Source organism: Falco peregrinus, chromosome 9, assembly GCF_023634155.1.
Source record: "Falco peregrinus isolate bFalPer1 chromosome 9, bFalPer1.pri, whole genome shotgun sequence".
Classification (NCBI taxonomy): Eukaryota; Metazoa; Chordata; class Aves; order Falconiformes; family Falconidae; genus Falco; species Falco peregrinus.
Genome location: NC_073729.1, coordinates 24,417,592 through 24,437,559, shown reverse-complemented (window position 1 = coordinate 24,437,559; position 19,968 = coordinate 24,417,592). Strand labels below are relative to the sequence as shown.

Sequence of the window (19,968 nt, the reverse complement as noted above, 5' to 3'; positions counted from 1 at the left end):
AGGATGGCTGCCTACCAAGGGTGGCTGATGCACTTTGTGAAGGGGGCATGATGGAAGCAGGATGGAGAGAGGAGATCTACGCAGGCACAGGAGGTTCTTCTCTGCCCTGATCAGCCTTTTTTCCCCGCTTCTGATCTGGCCCATCATCTGTTTCCTGAGGAGGCTTACTCCAAGTGTTTTGTGTTACCAACTTGCTGTACAGAAAGCCAGTCCCCAGGAAGAAAAGCCCAGGGAGGACAAAGCTCCTGCCTGCAGCTCTCCTTAGCCCTGCAGGGCTGGGCTCTGCCCAGGCTGGTGTGGGACCCCCAACCCTGAGTGCTCAGCACCATGCAAATCTGCTCCAGGAAAGAGGCCAAGTCCAGCAACATGGGCTGGGGAGCAGAGCAGCCACGATTTACGTCCATGCTGGGTGGAGAGCTACCCACTGGCAGCTCAGCTTTGCAAGGTGAAATGTGCCATGAGACTGCCCATGGAGAAGGCAAGTGGCTGCTGTTGGGACACAGCCCCCAGGCAAAGATGTTGGTCAGTGATGAACTCACTTTCTGAGATCACATAGTCATGGACTTTGTGCTGCATCTGCATCATTCCCACCTCTACCATAGCTGATTCAGCATCTCCATCTCCAGCAGACAACGGCAGGACCTACTTGGGCGATGTCCTCTGGTGATGCAGGTGTTCAGGAGGCTGGAGTGTACCTTGGCCTCCCTGGCAGTCAGTGGCATCAGCCTCCAAGGTAGCAGGAATGAGATGGAAGATCAGGAGATCTCCGCTTGGTCTTCCTTCATAGTGGGGTGCGTTTTCAGATGTTATTGAAATGCTCCAGATGGCATCAAGACTTCAGAGTCAACATGAGCCAGGCAGGACCTCACTGCCCATGTGGGGTTAAGGTTCAGCAACACATACTGGGAGGGTGGCAACAGATGAAGGGAGCAATGGGAAAGGAGCTGTTTTAACTGGAAAGACTTTCTGGTGCATCCAAGCTGCTATGCAACGCTCTGCACCAGCAGCCTGCCTGGTGACGTGCTGCTGTGCTGGGTTTCTGCAGGGACATCCCCAGGCAGACGAGGGGTTGCAGCTGATGCTTTAACTCGCCTCCAAGTGCGGAAGGGCAGCAGGCGGCTCAAATTCACCCAGCTCAGCATCTGCAGCGTGGATGCCACTTGCAGTCTTGCAAAAGCCTTATAAATTTTTTAAAGCAGCCCAAAGTGCCTGCTGAGTTGGCCAATCAACTCCAGTGGATTAAGGAAATTTATTTTAAATTATTAACAGCACACAGCCAGACGTGAGGCCTGTGGGGCAGAGGTGGGAAAGAAGTTCCTCTTCCTCCTTCTCTGGTGGGTGCCACCAGGGCGGCCAGCACCAGGCTGGGGATGGGCAGAGGTCTCTGCTCACACCTTGGAGGATGATCTTGTTCATGGGGTCTTCCCTTCTCCATCAGGAAACCCCAATGAGGCATCAGTGCTATATACCATGTGCTTGCATCATGGAGATGATGTCCCTTTTGGAAACTGGATGCTGGTCTACATCCAGCACCCCTGCACCTCCCTCTCCTTCCCTCTTCTTCCAGGTCCATTGGTTTCTCAAACAACCTCTTGAAGAGCTGATCTGCAGCACCAGAGGAGAGCCAGCCTCGATGCTTTTTGACTTTCCTACAACCTCTAGTAGTTTTTCCCCCACCAGCTTTAAATTTCAGGTAATACAATCACATTTGCACACTCTGGTCCCCAAAGAAATGACAATAAGCACTTTGCAGCTCCCGAGGCTGTACCCTTCGCTTCCCTATGGATGCTCTGCCTGCCAGGGCCAGGCTGTGCAGAGGTGGCCAGGGGGCTGGATTTCCTTTCCTTGGCACCTGCTCCAGAAGGACTTTGTGCCTGTTTCCACGAGATGGCATCACCGAGACTGCTACGGAGGGGAAGCATCCGTGCGACGCCTGCAGGGAGAACGGTGATGAAAAATGCCTCCGAAAGCTAAAAAGCTGCTAGAAAAAAACCACCTCTGAGTTCTCTTTTGCGAGGTCTCAGCGCACCTGGCCGTGGCAGGGGGGGACTGGAGGAGAAGTCAGTGTTTTAAAATGCATCTCACCAGCACCTGCCATGGGCCATGCGACGCCCACCAGCCTTTGCACCACACCGGCGGCTCTGCTGTCGACTTGAGCTCACCACAAGGTTTGCCACGTGCCATCTGTGGCCCAGTTCAGGGTGAAGTTGGGTTGCTTATAATTTGGGTAGAGCCCCAAGATGGGTCACCTGCACCGACGAAAGCATCACTCATGGTGTGCCTGCAAGCCCTGGGGGGTCAGGCAATGGTTTGCACACAGTGTCCCATTGATCCAGCCCCAAACCTGGCTCCACAATGAGTCTTCAGACCCAAGGTTTGGGTGGAGGCAGGTCATGGCTTCATTTGATTTTGATTTGAGATCCATGGAAATTCAGCTTATTTAATTTTCTTTTTTGAATCTCATGCTTTGAAGTGGGTCTAAATTATTATAGTATTTTTGTTGATTCTGACTACAGAGCCTGACCCAAACTTCCGAAATGGGAGATGATGCTGCTGCTCAACCCCTGTCTCTTCTTTCTGATCCTGCATATTACCCAGGGTACTAACCACACTGAAATCAGGCTGAAAATTTGGACCTGCTATGAGCCGTGAACAAGTTTGAGTCAAATCCTCTGGGTTTTTCTATTTTTCCTTTTCTGCAGTCACACTGTTAATTACCGCACCACTTAGGCATTGCTGCTAGAGCATCTTTCACAGCTCCCTTGGCATATTTCTATGGAAACGTAGCTATGGTTTTGTCAAACTTGTTTTTGCTCTTAAAATAGCTACAGAGGACCAGGTGCAGACTTTGCCCCTGCTCTTCTCTGTCCCTCACCTGCCCCCAAGGTTGTCCCCATTCCTGCTGTGCCAGTGGCTGGCTTCCACTGGGGACCAGAGAGCTGGAGGTTCCTGGACAGCATGGGAGGGAGGTTCCCACAGGAGTTCCTGTACCTGCTGCTTTTAAGGATGGAGGAAAACATGCACATGGTGATGTTTTCAAGCCCTGCTTGGAAATACCCAGGGAGGGGCACAAATCTGCTGTGCTGGCTCAAGAACAACATGCCTTAGGAGCTGGGAAATGCAGGAGGAGCTGGAAGATGAGATTAAACTATCAGTCGGAAAACAGACTTCTCCCACGGTCATGCTGTGCCTGAAGGGATCCCCAGGTCCCCTTCCAATTTATAGCATGCCAAGGACATGGCACTTCTTAGGGCCCAAGTACTGCAAAGACCTTGGGCATCAAATCAGTTTCTATGGATGAAGCTGGTAGATGCTGGGGGTGTTAAGAGGAGTGAGAAGCCTCAGTAGGCTGTGCACAGGGTTTTGGGGAACATGGCTCAGTGAGCAGGTATGTGTCCATCTGCTGTCAGACCGGGATGTGGGATGGGGATGCTGTTGGGGGAGCAGGCAGCAGTGGCTTCATGCAGAGCTGTCTGTAATTCAGCTTGGTGTCAGCTCCTGGAGGCTCTGCCTGGGGGCACTTAGTGCTGCAGAGTGTCAGATGTTAATTAGGATCATTAAGAGCTCCTGCAACACGAACAGTAATGATACTTGTGCCTCAAGCTCTCCTGGGAAGGACCTTGCATGGTGCCATCCTTCGCAGAGCCTGTACAAGGCATCTGCTCCTGGCCCTTGGCCACCACAGACCTATAAGAACAGGGCTTGGGCTACCTGCTTCTCTTAAAAGCCAAGCCATGAGCCTAGAGAAGCTCAGGATGCCCCAGCACGCTGCTAACCCCCACCTTCAGGGAGGAAACACCCCTTGGACACGTCCCTGGAGCACTGTGGCAGGGTGGCAGCAGCACCCTCGCACCTCCTTCCTCCATCTCCCTGCTTTGCTGTCCCACCTCCCACTCCTCCCCCGCACTCATTGCTCCCACCTTTCTTCCCCTCGAAGCTCCTCATGATGCGTTTTGGTCAGTCCTAACCACTCGCCAACCACAACCCTTTGCACTGGGACAGCTGCCGCTGGGTGACTGGGGGGGAGGCGCACACCTCGCCCCGGGCTGCAAGTTTGCAACGGGAGCCAAGACACCATCCTGGGTGAAGGCCAGGAATTTTGGGGTTTTTTGGGAGCCCCGAGTCACATCTGGGCTCCAGCACATGGGCTTCAACTGGGGAGAAACGTTCCTGTTGTATTCTTTGGAAAGGGTTGAGGGGTCTGCTATGTGTGAGGCAAAGAAGTGTGGAGAGAAGGCAGCCTCGGCTGCTTCTCCCAGAACGATGCAGTAATATAAAGAACAAAAGTGATGCTGCTAACCCTTCCAGGAGATAGGGGTATGCTATTGTCTTTTTTTAAATGGCCTAACTTTAAGAGGTTAGCTTAAGGTGGTTTTGCATAGAAAAAATTATAATAAAAGCCCTAATAATTGATATTAGAGGATTGAGCAGGTCAAGAACAGTATCAAAACTGCTGTAAGAACAGCGTCTGCTTCAGGCTGAGGGGATCAGCCCAGACACCTGCATCGGTCAAGGGGGGAGAGCTGGGGAAAGGCTGGGTGCTGGGTGGCATCCTGAATCAGGGTGTCCAACTCTCCTCCTTCCTTCAAAATTCCACCCAGCCCTGCCTGTACCCATCCCCCCCCATCTGCTCTAAGTGGAACTACAGAAACCCCATCGACACCAGCCCCTCAATGACAGACGCACACACAGAGCTCCACACCTTTTGGGTTGGTTGGTTGGTTTTGTTTTTTTGTTTTTTGTTTGGGTTTTTTTTTTTTCCACTGTGGATGTTGTACCAGTTTTATTGGTAAAATTAACATGAAGCCTCACAAACGCTGGAACATGCTTTTCCTTTTAAAGAATTTCCACTGGACCTTAATGGTGAGCATCCAGTCGTTGACATATAAACTCTTACAAGCTGATGTGCACACGTGCGCCTGGGGGAGACGGTGGCAGCGTCCTGGTGTCAGGGATGGTTTCTGCGCAATGCACTGGGAGCCCACAATTCATTTGCCAGCCTTCTGGGCCTTCTGGGCAGACTTGGTGACTTTACCAGCCCCACCACTCTTCTTCTCCACGTTCTTGATCACGCCCACGGCCACAGTCTGCCGCATGTCACGGACAGCGAAGCGGCCTGCGGGATGGAGAGCAGGGGGACGTGAGTGACACGCAGCTGCCTTGCCTGCCCTAAGGCTGAGGTCTTCTGGGTGGGTGATGGTGGGATCTACGCCCACCACTCGTGGTACCATATATCACCCCTGGCTTGGGAGCAGGTTCCTGAAGGAACAAGCCATGAGCCACCATGCCTTGCTCTGACCACCAAGCTAGCCCTGATGGTCCTCTCTGTTTAAATGACTTTAAATCACATCTGCTTTCTGCAAACTCCTGGCATTGCTAAGCTTGCAGATGTGCCACATCATCCACGGAAAGCATGGCACTTCCCTGCATTACAAGGTGACTGCTGCTGAGCAAACTTCCCTCTTTCTTCTCTTGACCAGTTGTGTTTTAGGGCAGAGAGAGGGAAGCTGAAAAATGTTTCTGCATTCAGAAACTGTCGGGGTTTAGTAACCTTGAAGGAAAGGTCCTGTTGCTCCCAGAGAGAAAACCCTGCCTTTGGAAACCCAGCTCAGCAGAAAACCCACCCCACCCCACCAGCCCTAACACATTCATGCATCAGTTTTGCACCTCCAGCACATGGGGGAGCAATACAACTTTCCCAGCTCCCTCCCCAGTCTAACTGGTGGGAGATACTGGGAGAGGCTCAGCATGCCTGGTGTGAGCTCTACACCTGTAGAGCCTTTGTGCTCCTCTGCAGGAGACCTCCTAAGAGCCATTCCCTTACCAAGGGGTGGGTACTGGGAGAAGCTCTCCACACACATCGGCTTGCCGGGGATCATCTCCACGATGGCTGCATCCCCCGATTTCAGGGACTTGGGGTTGTCCTCCAGCTTCTTGCCAGAGCGTCGGTCAATCTTCTCCTTCAGCTCAGCAAACTTGCAGGCGATGTGTGCGGTGTGGCAGTCGATGACGGGCGAGTAGCCGGCGCTGATCTGGCCAGGGTGGTTCAGGATGATCACCTGGGGGACAGAGCAGTGTCAGGGCAAGGCTGGGAGCCGGAGGAGAGTGGCAAACCATGCACGGTGGCACCACCAGCTCTTGCTGACCTGAGATGTGAACTGTGCTGCCTCCTGCGGTGGGTCCGACTTGCTGTCCCCGCAGACATTCCCGCGGCGGATGTCCTTGACAGAGACGTTCTTCACATTGAAGCCAACATTGTCCCCAGGCAAAGCCTCACTCAGGGCCTCATGGTGCATCTCCACAGACTTCACCTCGGTGGTGATGTTCACAGGTGCAAAGGTGACCACCATGCCAGGTCGCAGGATGCCAGTCTCCACCCGGCCCACAGGGACTGTGCCAATCCCTGTGGAGACAAGGGCAGAGCAGAGCAAAATGTAACCTGCTTGGCATATTCTTGGGCCAGAGCCTGGCTGCAGCAAAAGCAAAACATCTTCAGTGGTTTTCACCAAAAATGGTATTTGCTTCTTGACTCAAACCCCCCAGCTTTTAGCAGCAAGATCAACATTAGGGTCTTCAAAAATACCACCAGTCTGTCCTTTCTACCCGATGTTTTGTAAAAAATGAGTAACACCATAATCAGAAGACCCTGAGCAACGCACATACCCTGAAAGCTCTTCCTTTGTAGCAGTGGTGGAGTTCCCTACATGGAGGACTGGGCACATCACAGCTTGTGTGCAACAGGATGCTCCAAATCCTTGACGGCCACACCATCAGCATGGGACAAGGCCCAAAAGTGACAAAGAATGAGGGTGGCTATTTAAATGAAGGGGACCTTTTATACCCTGTGTCATTATAAGACTTTGGGAAAACTCACCTTTGGAGTCAGGTAAAGAATCGTTAAGAGAAACAACCTTGAAAAGAGGTTGGCTGGACCTGTCTGCTCCTCCACATCCACCCTTCTGCCTCCCTTCCTCCCTCCCCATGGTGTCTCTGCTCTCTAAGGACCTGCCTTATGGTAAACCCAAATCTCTTTGTCCCAGCTGAGCTAGGGGAGGACACAGACCTGCTCATGACCTTTCATCTCCATTGCAAACAGAAGACCGCATTAAAAAGCCTGCTAAAACCTTTGTTCAATCCCCACCTGGTTTCTGCAGTGCATGTGTCCTTGGAAAAGTGTGGAAAAGGGCTAGAAATGGCTGTGCCTGCCTGATCCAGCAGCCCAGGAGTCAGCAGGGCTGCCTGCTGCTGCCAGCAGGTCAGAGAGCTCACAGGGTATTTATAGCTCAGAAAAGCGTCCCCATCACCACTCCAGAGGGAAGGGGAGACGAGCTGGCCGCTGCACTCCCTACATGGCTGGTGCCATGGGCCAGCTCAGCAGACAGAGGTGCCGATGATGGACACCAGCATTTGGGAAGCATAGGCAGACCGCGGCCAAGGTGCCGCACACCAGCCTCATCAGTGGCCCCGCCGCTGGTCTTGTCCCTCATCTGAGTCCCAGCATGGCTTTTGCTGCCTCCGACTTGCCTTGCTAGCCATGGCCTCTGGGACAACTGAATCTGCAGCCATTCTGGCACTGCACGTTCCCTGGGGAGAGCTCATAACCTGCTGCTCCTCTCCATTCCCTGGACACCTTTGGGCACATCTACCACCACCCCAGACAGCCCAATCTCTAATGGGGTCTTTGCCCTGGAGCTGCCACCCTCCTCCCCAGCATTATCTCAAGTTTGAAGAATTCAATCCCTCCAGTTTCCCAGTGTCTGGAAATGTCATTCCCAAACTCCCATGGAATGAAGACTCCAGTTAAAGCAGAAGGAAGAGGGATATGCTCACCTCCAATCTTGTAGACATCCTGGAGGGGCAGGCGCAGGGGTTTATCTGTGGGGCGAGTTGGGGGCAGGATGGTGTCCAGGGCCTCCAAGAGGGACACCCCGCTGGCGTTGCCTTCCTTGCGCTCCACCTTCCAGCCTTTGAACCAAGGCATCTGGAAACACAGCAGCAACAACATAGAATCATGGAACGGTTTGGGTTGGAAGGGACCTTAAAGACCATCTCATTCCAACCCCCATGTGATGGGCAGGGACACCTCCCACTAGACAAGGTTGCTCCAAGCCCCATCCAGCCTGGCCTTGAACACTTCCAACATGCACCAAGTGTGCCTGTCCTCAGCTTCCAGAGGTGACCCCAGAGAGACGTCCCACCAGGACAGCCTTCATGGAGTCAGTCCAGCTATGTCCTGGCTTTACCTGGGGACTTCTTTCCACTTCACCATCCCTGCAGGCTTATCTGCACCCCTTTACTTGATCTCCCCCCGCCTCTCTTCTAGAAACATGAAAAACATCCATTAACAGTAGAAAAAGGATGGAAGTGGTTAAAGCCAGCAAATTCACAGCCCATTTCCAACACCAACAAACGGGCGCTGTGCCAGGCCTGGATCCTGCCTTCCAACCATGCCTCCAGCACAGGGACCACAGGGTCTCCAGCCAAATCCCAGCTAAAGCACTCAACCTTCAGTCCTGGGAACCAAGTTTCTTCAAAGTGAGCCCCAGAAAGACACTTCTCCCTGCTCGCTCCTTCTGTCATCCCTCCAGGGTTTGAATTTTAAACCCTGGCTTGGAAGGATGCTCGAAACCCAGCGCTTGCACTAGGGCTGCTGAGAGGCAGGATTGTTTTTCACAGATGCTCTCTGCTCCTGCCCTAAATTGGACCTTTGAAGCTAAAATTGGCCAGAAAAGAGGCAGAGAGGTATGGAAACGTGCTCAGCAGAGGCCATGCTTTGATGCAGGGAAAAGCAGTGCTTTCTTGGGGTGATGCTGCACATTTGGAACCTGTAGCAATGCCTGGGGCTTGCTGGCAAGAAAAATTCAGTCCCGGGTCTGAAACAACCCTGATACAACAAAGAGAGATCAGAGCCTGAGAGGTCATTCCCCCTTCCTCTGCACAGAGAGGTTCAGACAATGTTTTCCCACTCAGATGTAAAATGCTGCCCACGTGCCCCAGCTCCATCACGCACGTTATGGATGTGGCTTCTCTCTTAAGCACCAACAGCAGTGGCATAGTGCAGTGGGCATGGGGCTGGGGGGGAAATGGGACCCCCAAAGCACCCCTGGCTTCACAGCCATCTCTGGAGGACACAGCTATGCCAAGGCTGGTTTCCTACCCCACAGTCTGTGCCTCTTTTGGGAAGGAGCAAGGGAAAGAGCTCAGTCCAGCCAGGGGATTCAGCCTGTATCAAACATGCTCAGGTCAGCCCCCTTCAGAAGGTCACATCTGACATCAATTGTCTTCCTTGGTGACAGTGGCAGGAGAAGCCTGGGGACACTTTTGCAGAGGGATCCTTCCCAGGGCACTGCAGCTATCAGCCAGTCCCAGCACCACGCTAACAGCTTGGTGAAATGATAAATCCATCCAGCTGGTGACGGGGCCGCATGTGATGTGCAGGATGACTCAGACCTTCCCTCCAGCCTGCTGTCGCATGGCCCAAAACGCCGCGCAGGTGCCCATGGGAGCAGCTGCCCCCGGCAGCCAGCTGCCTGAAGGCTCTGCTCTTGAGGGTGACGGCCACCACGTGCCCTGCAGCACTGGCGCCTCTGTCCCTGCATGGCTTGGGGACATGGGAAAATGGCAACCTCTGCCCGTGATGCCTGGCTGTCCGAGCCATGCTTGTTCCTTTTGATGCTTTATCCAGGAAACTTCTGACATCCCAAGAATCACGTAAAAGATGTGCTTTGACACCTTCTCGAGCAAATCCACCTCAGCATGGCCCCAGGGTGAGAAGCATCTGCAAAACCTGGTTTGTGCTGCCTCCTAAGGCCACCCAAGTAAAACCTCTTATGTATTCCTCAAATCTGCTTCCCAAAGAGCAATTGCTATTCCACCACTCCTATGGCAAAAGCAGGATTGGACCAAACGGCACAGCCAGAGTAAACTGAAGGCTCAAGCCCCCATAAATAACAGCTGAGCTCCAACTCTTCTGCACCCCAATTGCATTTTACAGAACAGTTGCCCTTCTCTGACTTTACCCAGCCCGTGAGCATCCCAACTCAGCCACCGCACACACCCCAACGCTGAGGCTGCAGCCCCAGCCCCCCACACTCCCTTGCACCGCAGGCTGGGTGCACTTGAGTTGCAGCATCCCACCGGGTGAAAGTCTCCCAAACCACATTGAATGGCCCAGTTCTGCTGGATGGCTTCACATAAACCCCCATTTGCCAAAAAGCTCTCAAACATCAAACTTTGATGCAAGAGTGCAGCCCAGCCATCATTTTTTGCAGCTGGCCATGGGCTGCTGTGCAACAGGGACATGGGCTGGACTCTCCCACGCAGAGCTGGCTCCAGCCTGGTGTACCACCGCACCTCCCCTCGCCCAGAGGTGACAGGAGCTGTAGGGATGTCACAGCTTTTAACCCCCACTTTCTGATAAGTCCCCTCACAGACAGACAAGTCACTTGACTGTCTTAGGCTTTAGTGAAACCCCACCAGAAAGTATGAGTGAAAAAAAAAAGAGCTCTTTCAGGTGAGGAACGAGAAGAGAGGTATCTGCACCAGCTTCCTGCTCGAGCGTCCCTAGATGTGGTGCAGCATGGGGAGGAGAAATCTGTTCCAAGCCAGTGTCCTGGCAAAGGCAGGATGGGAACCTCCTGGGGACCACAGCATGGGGAGGACCCTGCACCCTCTCTGGCAAAGCTCATGCTGATCCAGACCTCTGGCCAGGCTCTCTTCCCAATTCCTGAGCTCAGGCAGCTCTTGGGAACCCACCCTGAGGCCAGCTGCCTCCTTACGGCAGAGAGGCAAGTTTTGGCCACTGCCTTCCCTTGGGCAGCACATTGCATTGAGAACATGCTCTGAGACCCATCCGGAGGAAGGGGGCCAGTGAGCCCCATCCTGCTCTGTGCCTCCCCTTTGCAGCCTATTAATAGGAGAATTGTTTGGGATCATCTTCCCGGCCCAGCAGCTGCTGACATTTGGAGCCTGTCTGATTTGAGGCACCCAGGAACTATGCGGCTGGGTTTGGCATGGCCGCAACTGACCTTTATCCCAGCTCTGCTCCGCAGGGGACAGGAACCTCCCAAGCACCCCAAAAATTCCTCCCTCCCAAGTCAGACCCAAGGGAGTTGCCTTTCCCGTGCAAAGGCTGTGAGCTGCGTTTCATGACTGTGTGAACTTGCATTGCAGCACCCCTCTAGCTCAGGCTTGTGATCCCTGCCCTCCCTCACTTGCTGCTATACTCGTACATTGCCTCCCTCGATATAGAGCCCTGACCCGTAATCCACGGGTGAAGTCCTAACGTCCCCTTAGGCATTACGTTTCCCATTGGTTTCACAAGAGGTTGCTGAGGGGTTCTGGTCTGAGCGCCTTGCTCAAGGTTGCCCAGAAGCCAGCAGAAGGGCAGGGACCTTCCTCTGGCCAGAACTTTCCAGCCCATCATTTCTTTAGAAGACTAAAGCTGGGGTAGCTTTTTCCCCCCAAAAAAAGTGTTGGAATAAATGTTATCGGCAGCATGTCTGCTGAGAAGCCTCCATCCTTCCTCAAGCTCTTCTTTCTCCCCATATGAAATAATGGCGTGGGCCCACCCAGAGCACCCTGCCTTTGTATCCCCACCACCACCAAGGCATGGAGGGAGAGGCACCGTAAAAATCAACTGGACAAGGAGCAGCCCCAAATGGATGCTCTAGGAAACCATGGTTTTGGCCAGAGAAACCTGGTACCTCCACGAGAAAAAGTCACCTTAAGAAGTGAGATCCCAGCACTGAAACTGGAGGTTTGGCTGCCACAGCGGCATACAGCACCACTGGGAAAGGGCACCTGATGCCCAGCACAGGGGGACCTGGCTGCGTGGTGAGCACTGTTCCGAGCCTGTCAACAGACTGTGTTGTTTCCCCCAGAAAACAATGCCCTAAACCCACACATGATGCTCCTGCTGAGAGTGACAATTGCTGTGGAAGGCTCTAACGTCACCATGGGACTGACGATGTGAAACCTTCAAATCACATCCCAGAAGCAAAGCCACACAGATCATCCTCTGGAGATGCTCAAGGTTAGCTGCCGGGATATCTGGCTACGGTACAGCGACCAGTGTGCCCACGAACAGTGCGCCCATTCATCCCGGCTCAGCGCACTCTGAGCTACGTGACAAACACATCTATGCTGGCAACACGGGCCATTACACGCAACGGGCGCACAAAACGTGTCTGCGGTTTTCAGAGCACGGAGGTCAGCTTCAGCCTGAATCGGGACAGCTGGGGTTGGGGGGAAGTCTCACACAGCACACACTTACATTGGGAGAGGGCTCCAGCATGTTGTCTCCATGCCAGCCCGAGATGGGCACGAAGGGAACTGTGGCTGGGTTGTAGCCGATCTTCTTGATGTAGGCGCTGACCTCCTTGACGATCTCATCATAGCGTTTCTCGCTGTATGGGGGCTCTGTGGAATCCATCTTGTTGATGCCCACAATAAGCTGCTTCACCCCCAGGGTGTAAGCCAGCAGGGCGTGCTCACGGGTCTGCCCGTTCTTGGAGATGCCGGCTTCAAATTCACCGACACCGGCGGCAACAATCAGGACGGCGCAGTCAGCCTGGGAGGAGAGAGCTAATGAATTGCTCCTGCCCCCAGAGACCATTGCTCCTGGTGACACCCCTAAGAGCTCTGAGTAAGCCCCAGATGAGCTCTACTCATGGCTTGGGCAGGGTCCCTGCCAGCTGCTACCCATAATCCTTCCGATCTACTTCAAAACTGACCTAACTGTGTTATTTCAGACTTGCCAAATGCACATGGCTTTGCAACATGGGTTGGAAACCAGGGTGGGTCCCTCCAGTTGATGACCCTAAGCAGGACCTCATCTTGATCACCCAGGGCTGCACAGATGAGACCTTATCTGAAGCCCTACTGAAGTCTTGCAAATAATCTGCCTGGGTGACGAGTGAGACTCCAGCCATGGAAACTGCTCCCCAGATTCCCTCTGTTTTGACAGATTCTGGTTTTGACAGAAAGCCATGCCCAGCCCAACTGGCATCACAATGGGGACCTCGCTAGACACGCAGCGAGGCTCATCCAGCACCCACAGCCCACGGGGAAATGCAGGCGTGTCCTGCAGTGCAACGAGGGGAAACCACTCTACCCTGGAAGGTGGAGTTTGGCAATGGGATGTGGTTTATGGGACAGCTCTTTCAAGGAAAGGGAAGGAGAAAAGATCCATGGAGTCTCCTTGAGTCAATAACTCCTAATGGATTGTTTGAAGTTTCTTGTATAACTCAGCGGGCCAAGGCTAAAATAATGTGGAAATCTCCTCACACAGAGGCCTGTAGCTCACAGCATCCCACCTCCCAGAGAGGCCACATTCATCCTCACCTCCTCCACGTAGGGGAAATGGGGTGGAGAAACAATGTTTTTGTGCTCAAGGAGGCCCTTTCTCCTAGATGTCCAGGGAGGTGCAGGACCACTGTGGCATGCTGGGTCTGCTGCTGCTACCCAGCCTCTTGCGTGGACCCTACCCAACATTCTTTGATGTCTGCTGCCTCAGCTACCAACCTCCAAAAGGATTCCAACAGCATCTACACGACCCTGGTCTTGTCAGCAAGTCTCAGCTTCCAACTTCCAGCAGCTCACCACCCCCGGCCACCATTTCTTACCTGGGAAGTCCCGGTGATCATGTTCTTGATGAAGTCCCTGTGGCCAGGTGCGTCAATGATGGTGATGTAGTACTTGGTGGTCTCAAACTTCCACAGCGAGATGTCAATGGTGATGCCACGCTCACGCTCGGCCTTCAGCTTGTCCAGCACCCAGGCGTATTTGAAGGACCCCTTCCCCATCTGGCCAACACAAAGGCAAGAGCCAGTGAGAAACCCGCCACAGCGCTGGTGCTGGCAACCCACCCTCTAGTCACATCCCAAGCTCACATAGGCAGAGGGTCACATTGGAATCATTGAAGACAAAATTCCCTAAATTCAATGGCAGGCGTGATATATTTACTAATAAATACAGGTGAAAGGAGATACTGCTCTCAACACATTCCTCGACAGGATGGAGGAGAGGCTGGAAGAAGAACCATGAAGTGAATTTGTGAGCAGGGCTGGACGGGCAGGAGCTGGAACAAGTGACCCATGAGGTCTCCATGAAACGCCATGGTCCTGCAGTGTTGCTGGGAAATCATACTGCTTTAGAACTATAGAGCAATGCTGGAAAGCTTCTTCTTGTTGCATTTTAATCTGTTAACTGAGCCTGTGAGACAGCTGATTATGGGAAAGGGCATCGCTGCTTGAGTAAGCCCATAACTGGCAGGGGTATAGGATGGGAATGGGTTAAAAGCAAATGAAATGTGAGCTGGTTGCTATGAGCAGAAGAGAAACGTGATTGATTTTTGCCACAGTGTGTGCAAATTCACACGAGAAGCTACTGTGAGCTGCAGCCAGACCAACTGTTGTTGCCAAATGGCCAAAATCTCAGCCAACATTGTAATGCATAAAATTGTGCTGGGTGAGATTAGCTACAGCAAATCTCTGTTCTGCAATAAAGCACATTCCTTGATAAAACCACAGTGTCACTTCTGAACCGCTTTCTCTTTTGGATCAGTGTCCTTGGACATCATGACAGCAGGGAGAGCTGGACTTCCCCACCCCCAGCAGCACAGTGGTGGTGCTCCCAGTCTGAGCTGGGTCCTGCCAACATGGAGATGGGGCAAGACAAGACCACCCCTTGCTGACCACACTGTATGCTGGGGCAGCCTGGGGAGCCTGGCTGAAGAAAAGGGTTAATGGCCATCGATCATCAGCTCTTGGCCTCAGACACAAGGGTTTTTTTTAAGACAGAAAATAGAATTTAGGTCATTTGTGGATGATTTCATGGGCTCCTATCCCTGTGCAAGGACAGAGCTGCAATCCCCACTCCCATCCCTCCATTGCAGTGTCCTCTGTGACCGCAGTTTCTTCTGGAATATCAATGCATAGAATTCATTCTGGCCAATTATAAATCACTGGTCCAGAGGGATGCGCTTCCTGATTGCGGGCAGCGAACGCTTCAGTGCTGATCCTCACCAAGGCAGCTAACAGCACCGCATCTAAAACTGTCCTGCCCACACCGTGCCTGGGTCCTGCGCTCCAGACCCGAGCCCAGCCAGCACAAGGAATTAATGACACCGGCCCCTTTACGTAACAGCCGAGCACCGCGATGACTTTGCAGCTTGCTCTGGAGGATTACCAACAAAATCCTAAAGCCAGGAGCAAGCCTCTCCCTCCTCAGAGGGGACGCCGGGTCAAGAGGGTGATGCCCCATCTCTGCGGGGCAGCTGTGAGCTCTCGTGCCTGCAGGAAGGGCAGTCAGGGGGTGGAAAAATCCAGAATCAGATCCCCACTCCTAGGCATCCTCCTGGCATCAGCATCAGGCTTGGTGAGGGGGCAGAGCAGGAGCTAAGCCCTTGTCAGCATGCACACTGGACCCCTCTCTTGCCAGGGGAAAAGGGAGGGGGCCGTAAGAGGGTGCACATTTACTGCTGGAAATGGTGGAGACACACCGAGGAGCGAGGAACGGTGCATTTTGTGCAATGCATGAATAACGGGGAGTTCTCAGGCAGGAGCTCAGTCAGCACATCCCACAGCCTCTCACCTATCAGCAGCCTATCCCTTCACTTCTGGATGGGGAAACTGAGGCATGGAGCAGACCCCTGGCTCTCCCATGGGAGCCGAGTGGGAAACAGCACCTTATCGCAGGCAACCATGTCCCTGCACACAAACAGCTGGACGTCTCGTGTGACCCCCCCCAGAACCCGCCATCATACGTAACTTGAAGACAAACGAGATCCTTTATTTAGCAAACAGTTTCCCTCCTTTCACGGGGTATATTCAGTTACCCAGAGCTGTTGTTGAAGAAAACCAGGGTATTATCTAGCTTTGCACAATACCTTCCCTGTTCGGTGCCAGAAACAGCCTGATTTTCCTTCATTGAACCCCAGCAGAGGGACAGCTTTATGTGGAGACCACAAATAATGATTTTTTTAATTTTTTTTTTCTTTTTAACAGAACAGCTCTTCTTTTGGAGATACTGTTTCATTTGCCTCAAGGGCAGAGGTAAAAGAGAAAAATCCTTGCTCTTTTCTCTTAAAAAAAAGAAAAATTACTTTTTTTTTTGTTGGCTTTTTGGGTGCACGCAGGCCTCCATTTCCTATGAATGCCACCTAATGGAAGAAAACCCTTCCCCAGCCCTGCATCAGAAAATGGAGTCTGTAAGCTCAGTCAATAGGCTATTAATAGCAGCTTCCAGTCCCCGCATATTCTGGCAAGTCAGTGAAAGTGTCTCTTCAATTAAAATAGCCACAATCACATCTACAATAACCTAATCACACCACATCTGATCTACAGGTAAAGGGGCAAAATACATGGAGGGATATCAGCAATCATTTTAAAACACAGGGGAGAAAGATCATTTTGTATGGAGGAGGAAGCTCTGCTTACAGGCTGGAAAAAGGGGCTGACAGGGAGGTAGGAAAATGGGTGGTTTAGCTCAGATGCTATCAGCAAATTAAAAGTGTCAAGACGGACAGACGGTAAAATTTCTAATCAAGAGTGGCAGCTCTGTAAACCTTCCCCCCCCCCCCCCCCCCCCCCCCCCGAGATATGAGATCTTGTCCAGAAAAGGAGAAAAAAATACTTTTTTAAAAAATTTAAAAAATAATTGAGGGATATCTGCATTAAAGCATTAAAGATTCCTGGAAGGATGACGACAAGCCATCTTCCGCAAACCAGCTCTGCCCTATCAATAACACAGCCAGGCTTTTCCTGGCTCACCCACCTCTCTAGAATTTACCATCATTAATTTCTGCGATCTTCAATTCACGTTTTCCTTCTCAAGACTATTTCTTCCTCTTTCATCTCTGTGTTTGCCACATTATAGGTATTGGGTGGTGCTTTACTGTGTGACAGCCTGCTAAATGCACGCACCATTAAATTGTATAAATTCTTCCATGATAAGAGTTAAACAAAAGAATTTAATTTAAATGCTCGTGCTTCATACAATCTTTTCTGTATTAAAGGCTACCAATCAAGCTACACATCACACCACCTGCCTGAGAAAACGGGAACGGAGTTTTTAACAAACTGTATCAAATGAGTGGTCCAGCTGATGCTGCAGCCTAGCAGGCACTGGAAGTAGATGCTTCAGAGTGAAATTCAGAGAGCCTTGCACTAGGCAGTGAGGGATTACCAGGTTTTCCTCCTCATGCATAATATTTTAGAAGGAATTTATAAATAAGGAATTTCATTCCCTGAAGCACCACGGCTTGTGGTTTTCCAGAATCCTGGCCATTACCACCGGTTCTCTAACCCATCTCGCAGACCTCACCATGCCCCTGCCCTCATTAACCGCCTGCAGCAGGGAGTCCCCCAGCTCCAGAGAAGAGGGTGGCGAGCGCCCAAATGGCCTATTTTCCCAAGGCCAGAGAAGTCAGGAAGACCCAGGGGTGCAGAGGGGAAAAAAATAGATGGGAACAAAGGGAGAAAGAGAAGGTATGAGAAGGGCAGTGCCAGGAAAAGGGGAATATCGCCCACGGGACACTCATGGGGCATCAGTGTGGAGCATCCCTGCAGGTGGGAGTGTGGGGCTGGGGGCACGCTGAGGGACGGGCTCCTCACCTCAGCAGCCTCCTTCTCAAATTTCTCAATGGTCCTTTTGTCAATGCCCCCGCATTTGTAGATGAGGTGCCCGGTGGTGGTGGATTTCCCAGAGTCCACATGCCCAATGACGACGATGTTGATATGCGTCTTCTCCTTCCCCATGCTGGTGGGCTACGCGGGGCTGGCCGGGGCGGGCGGTGGCGGGGAGGGCAGTGGCAACGCAGCTGCGTTTTTGGGGAGGCTGCAGGGGAAGAGGTGAGCACGTCAAAAAAGCCCCCGTGACAGCACCCTCCCAGCCCATCAAGGATGGCTCTCCTCCCCTTGCCCCACCTTCCCGCTGGACCACGCGCCCCATCGCGGCTGGGGGTGCCCAGCCTCGTCTGGCAGCTCTGCCCGCGCTGGGACGGAGCCAGCCCACCCCAAAGGAGGCCAGCCGGGCTATTTCTGGCTGCCATGTACAGCCTCCAAGTCTCAGCAAGATGCCACAGTTTTCGGCATCTCGCCCTCCACCATCCTCCTGGAGACCCCCAGTTCCCAGGGCTACGTCATCGGTGCCTTGAAGGTGCCCTTCCTCCCTGGAAAAAAACCTTCCTCCAGCTCAGGGCTGCTACTGCTGCCTTCTCGGTCTTTCCAAACCCAAGGGCATCTCCTCCATGTTGTGGGTGCCCTGGGAGGAGCTGTGGGTGCCCGTCAGTGCAGGGTGCCCTCGCCGCTCCCCAGCCGTGCATGGTTCGGGTGACAACATGGTGTCCGCAAAATGGGACAGACAAAAATAGCCCTCGCCCGCTCCCCGCGCAGGGCTGCTAACGGCAGGGCTGCCCGGAGCTCAGTGGCACGGGCTGGGGGCTGGGGGGGCTATTATATTTTGCTGCCATGAACCTGGATGGAACAGAGGGAGGAGGCTAAAAAAACACAAATCGATTTATCCGGGGAAGCTGTTCTGGCATCTCCCAGCGTTACCATGGCTCTGCGGCTGCTACACAAACCCAGCACAATTAGGAGCTTTAATTTGACGTCTAATAAAATCCAATTTTATGAATCTGCCCATAAAAGCAAAGGAGGTCAGGAGGAGTTTGCTGCTCTAACAGTGATTCAGTCATGCGGGAAATAATATCCGCTGCCAGAAGCCCCCCTGGGCAGCAAAAGCCTCGGTGCCCCCTCCCTCTCCTGCAGCACCCCCCTCCCCTGCCCTGCTGCCCCCTCCCCCTCCTGCAGCCCCCACCCGGCTCTGGCCGTTTTGCACCGCAGCGATGCCCGGTGCCCCGCGGCGCCCACCCCCGGGCGGGGACCCCTGCCCGGGCGCACCCCAGCACCCAGGCTGGCAGGTGCGGGGTCGCTTTGCGAATCGCGGATTTATTTTATCTTTTTACTCCCCCCCACACACAAGGGGCTAAAGGCTGGGGGGGGGGGGGGGGGGGGGCGGTATTTCCCACCTGCGGGAAGCGGCACCTGCGGGATGAAGGAACGGCCCAGCTCCATCCTCCCCCTCGCCGGGGGTCCCCCCCGCCCCGGGGCCGGCAGCACCCCATGCACGCACAGCGCGGGGGGGGCGCTGACCCCCCGCAGGACCCCCCCCAGCCCGGTGCCCCCCGCCCCGTTGTGGAGCGGCCCCATCCCGGCCGGGGGGCCCGGAGCTCTTACCGGAGCGGCGGTCGGGGCGGCAGAGGCTGCCAGCTTGGGCTCCGGCGGCTTTATCTCCCCGGGAGGGGCCCACCTATTGACGGCGGCAGCGCAATGCAGCGGCCCCCCCCGCACTACGGCAATGCGGTACCGGGCGGGGGAGGAGGAGGCGCCGGGGGGAGGAGGAGGAGGAGAAGAAGGAGGAGGAGGGAGGGAGCGAGCGAGCGGGGCGGGGGGGATGTTGAAGAGACGGGGAACGGGGCTGGGAGGAAGGGAAGGTGGAGGGATGGAGAGATGGAGGGGGGGGAGATGGAGGGGGGGGGAAGGTGGAAGGATGGGAGATAAAGGGATGGGAGGAAGATGGAGGGATGGGGAGAACAGAGGGATGGGAGAAACGGAGGAGGGGGGGGAACGGAGGGGGAGAAGGTGGAAGGATGGGAGATAAAGGGATGGGAGGAAGATGGAGGGATGGGGAGAACAGAGGGATGGGAGAAACGGGGGGGGGGGAACGGAGGGGGGAAAGATGGAGGGGTAGGAAGGTGGAAGGCTGAAAGAGTGTTTGGAGAGAGACATCAGGATGGAAGATAGAGGGATGGGAGGAAGGTGAAAGGATAAAAGATGGAGAGAGGAGAAATGGAAGATGAAGGTGTGGGGGGGGAGATGGAGGGATGGGGGAGATGGAGGGGAAGGGCTTTTTGGAAGACAGGGGAAAGGATGGCAGGGCTGGTCCAGGGACAGTGGTGCAGATGGA

General features: G+C 53.7%; 1 protein-coding gene across 1 annotated transcript; it reads right to left on the bottom strand.

Annotated features, from left to right (window-relative positions):
• Positions 1 to 4,768: 4,768 nt before the first annotated feature.
• Positions 4,769 to 19,394, bottom strand: EEF1A2 (eukaryotic translation elongation factor 1 alpha 2). Its single transcript, XM_055814591.1, has 8 exons — positions 19,239 to 19,394; positions 17,616 to 17,838; positions 13,626 to 13,805; positions 12,275 to 12,571; positions 7,831 to 7,981; positions 6,147 to 6,403; positions 5,825 to 6,059; positions 4,769 to 5,116 (listed from the first exon to the last, which is right to left on the bottom strand). The coding sequence occupies exons 2-8, from the start codon at positions 17,757 to 17,759 to the stop codon at positions 4,989 to 4,991; spliced, it is 1,392 nt and encodes a 463-aa protein (XP_055670566.1). The 5' UTR covers positions 17,760 to 17,838; positions 19,239 to 19,394; the 3' UTR covers positions 4,769 to 4,988.
• Between the last annotated feature and the right edge of the window lie 574 nt (positions 19,395 to 19,968).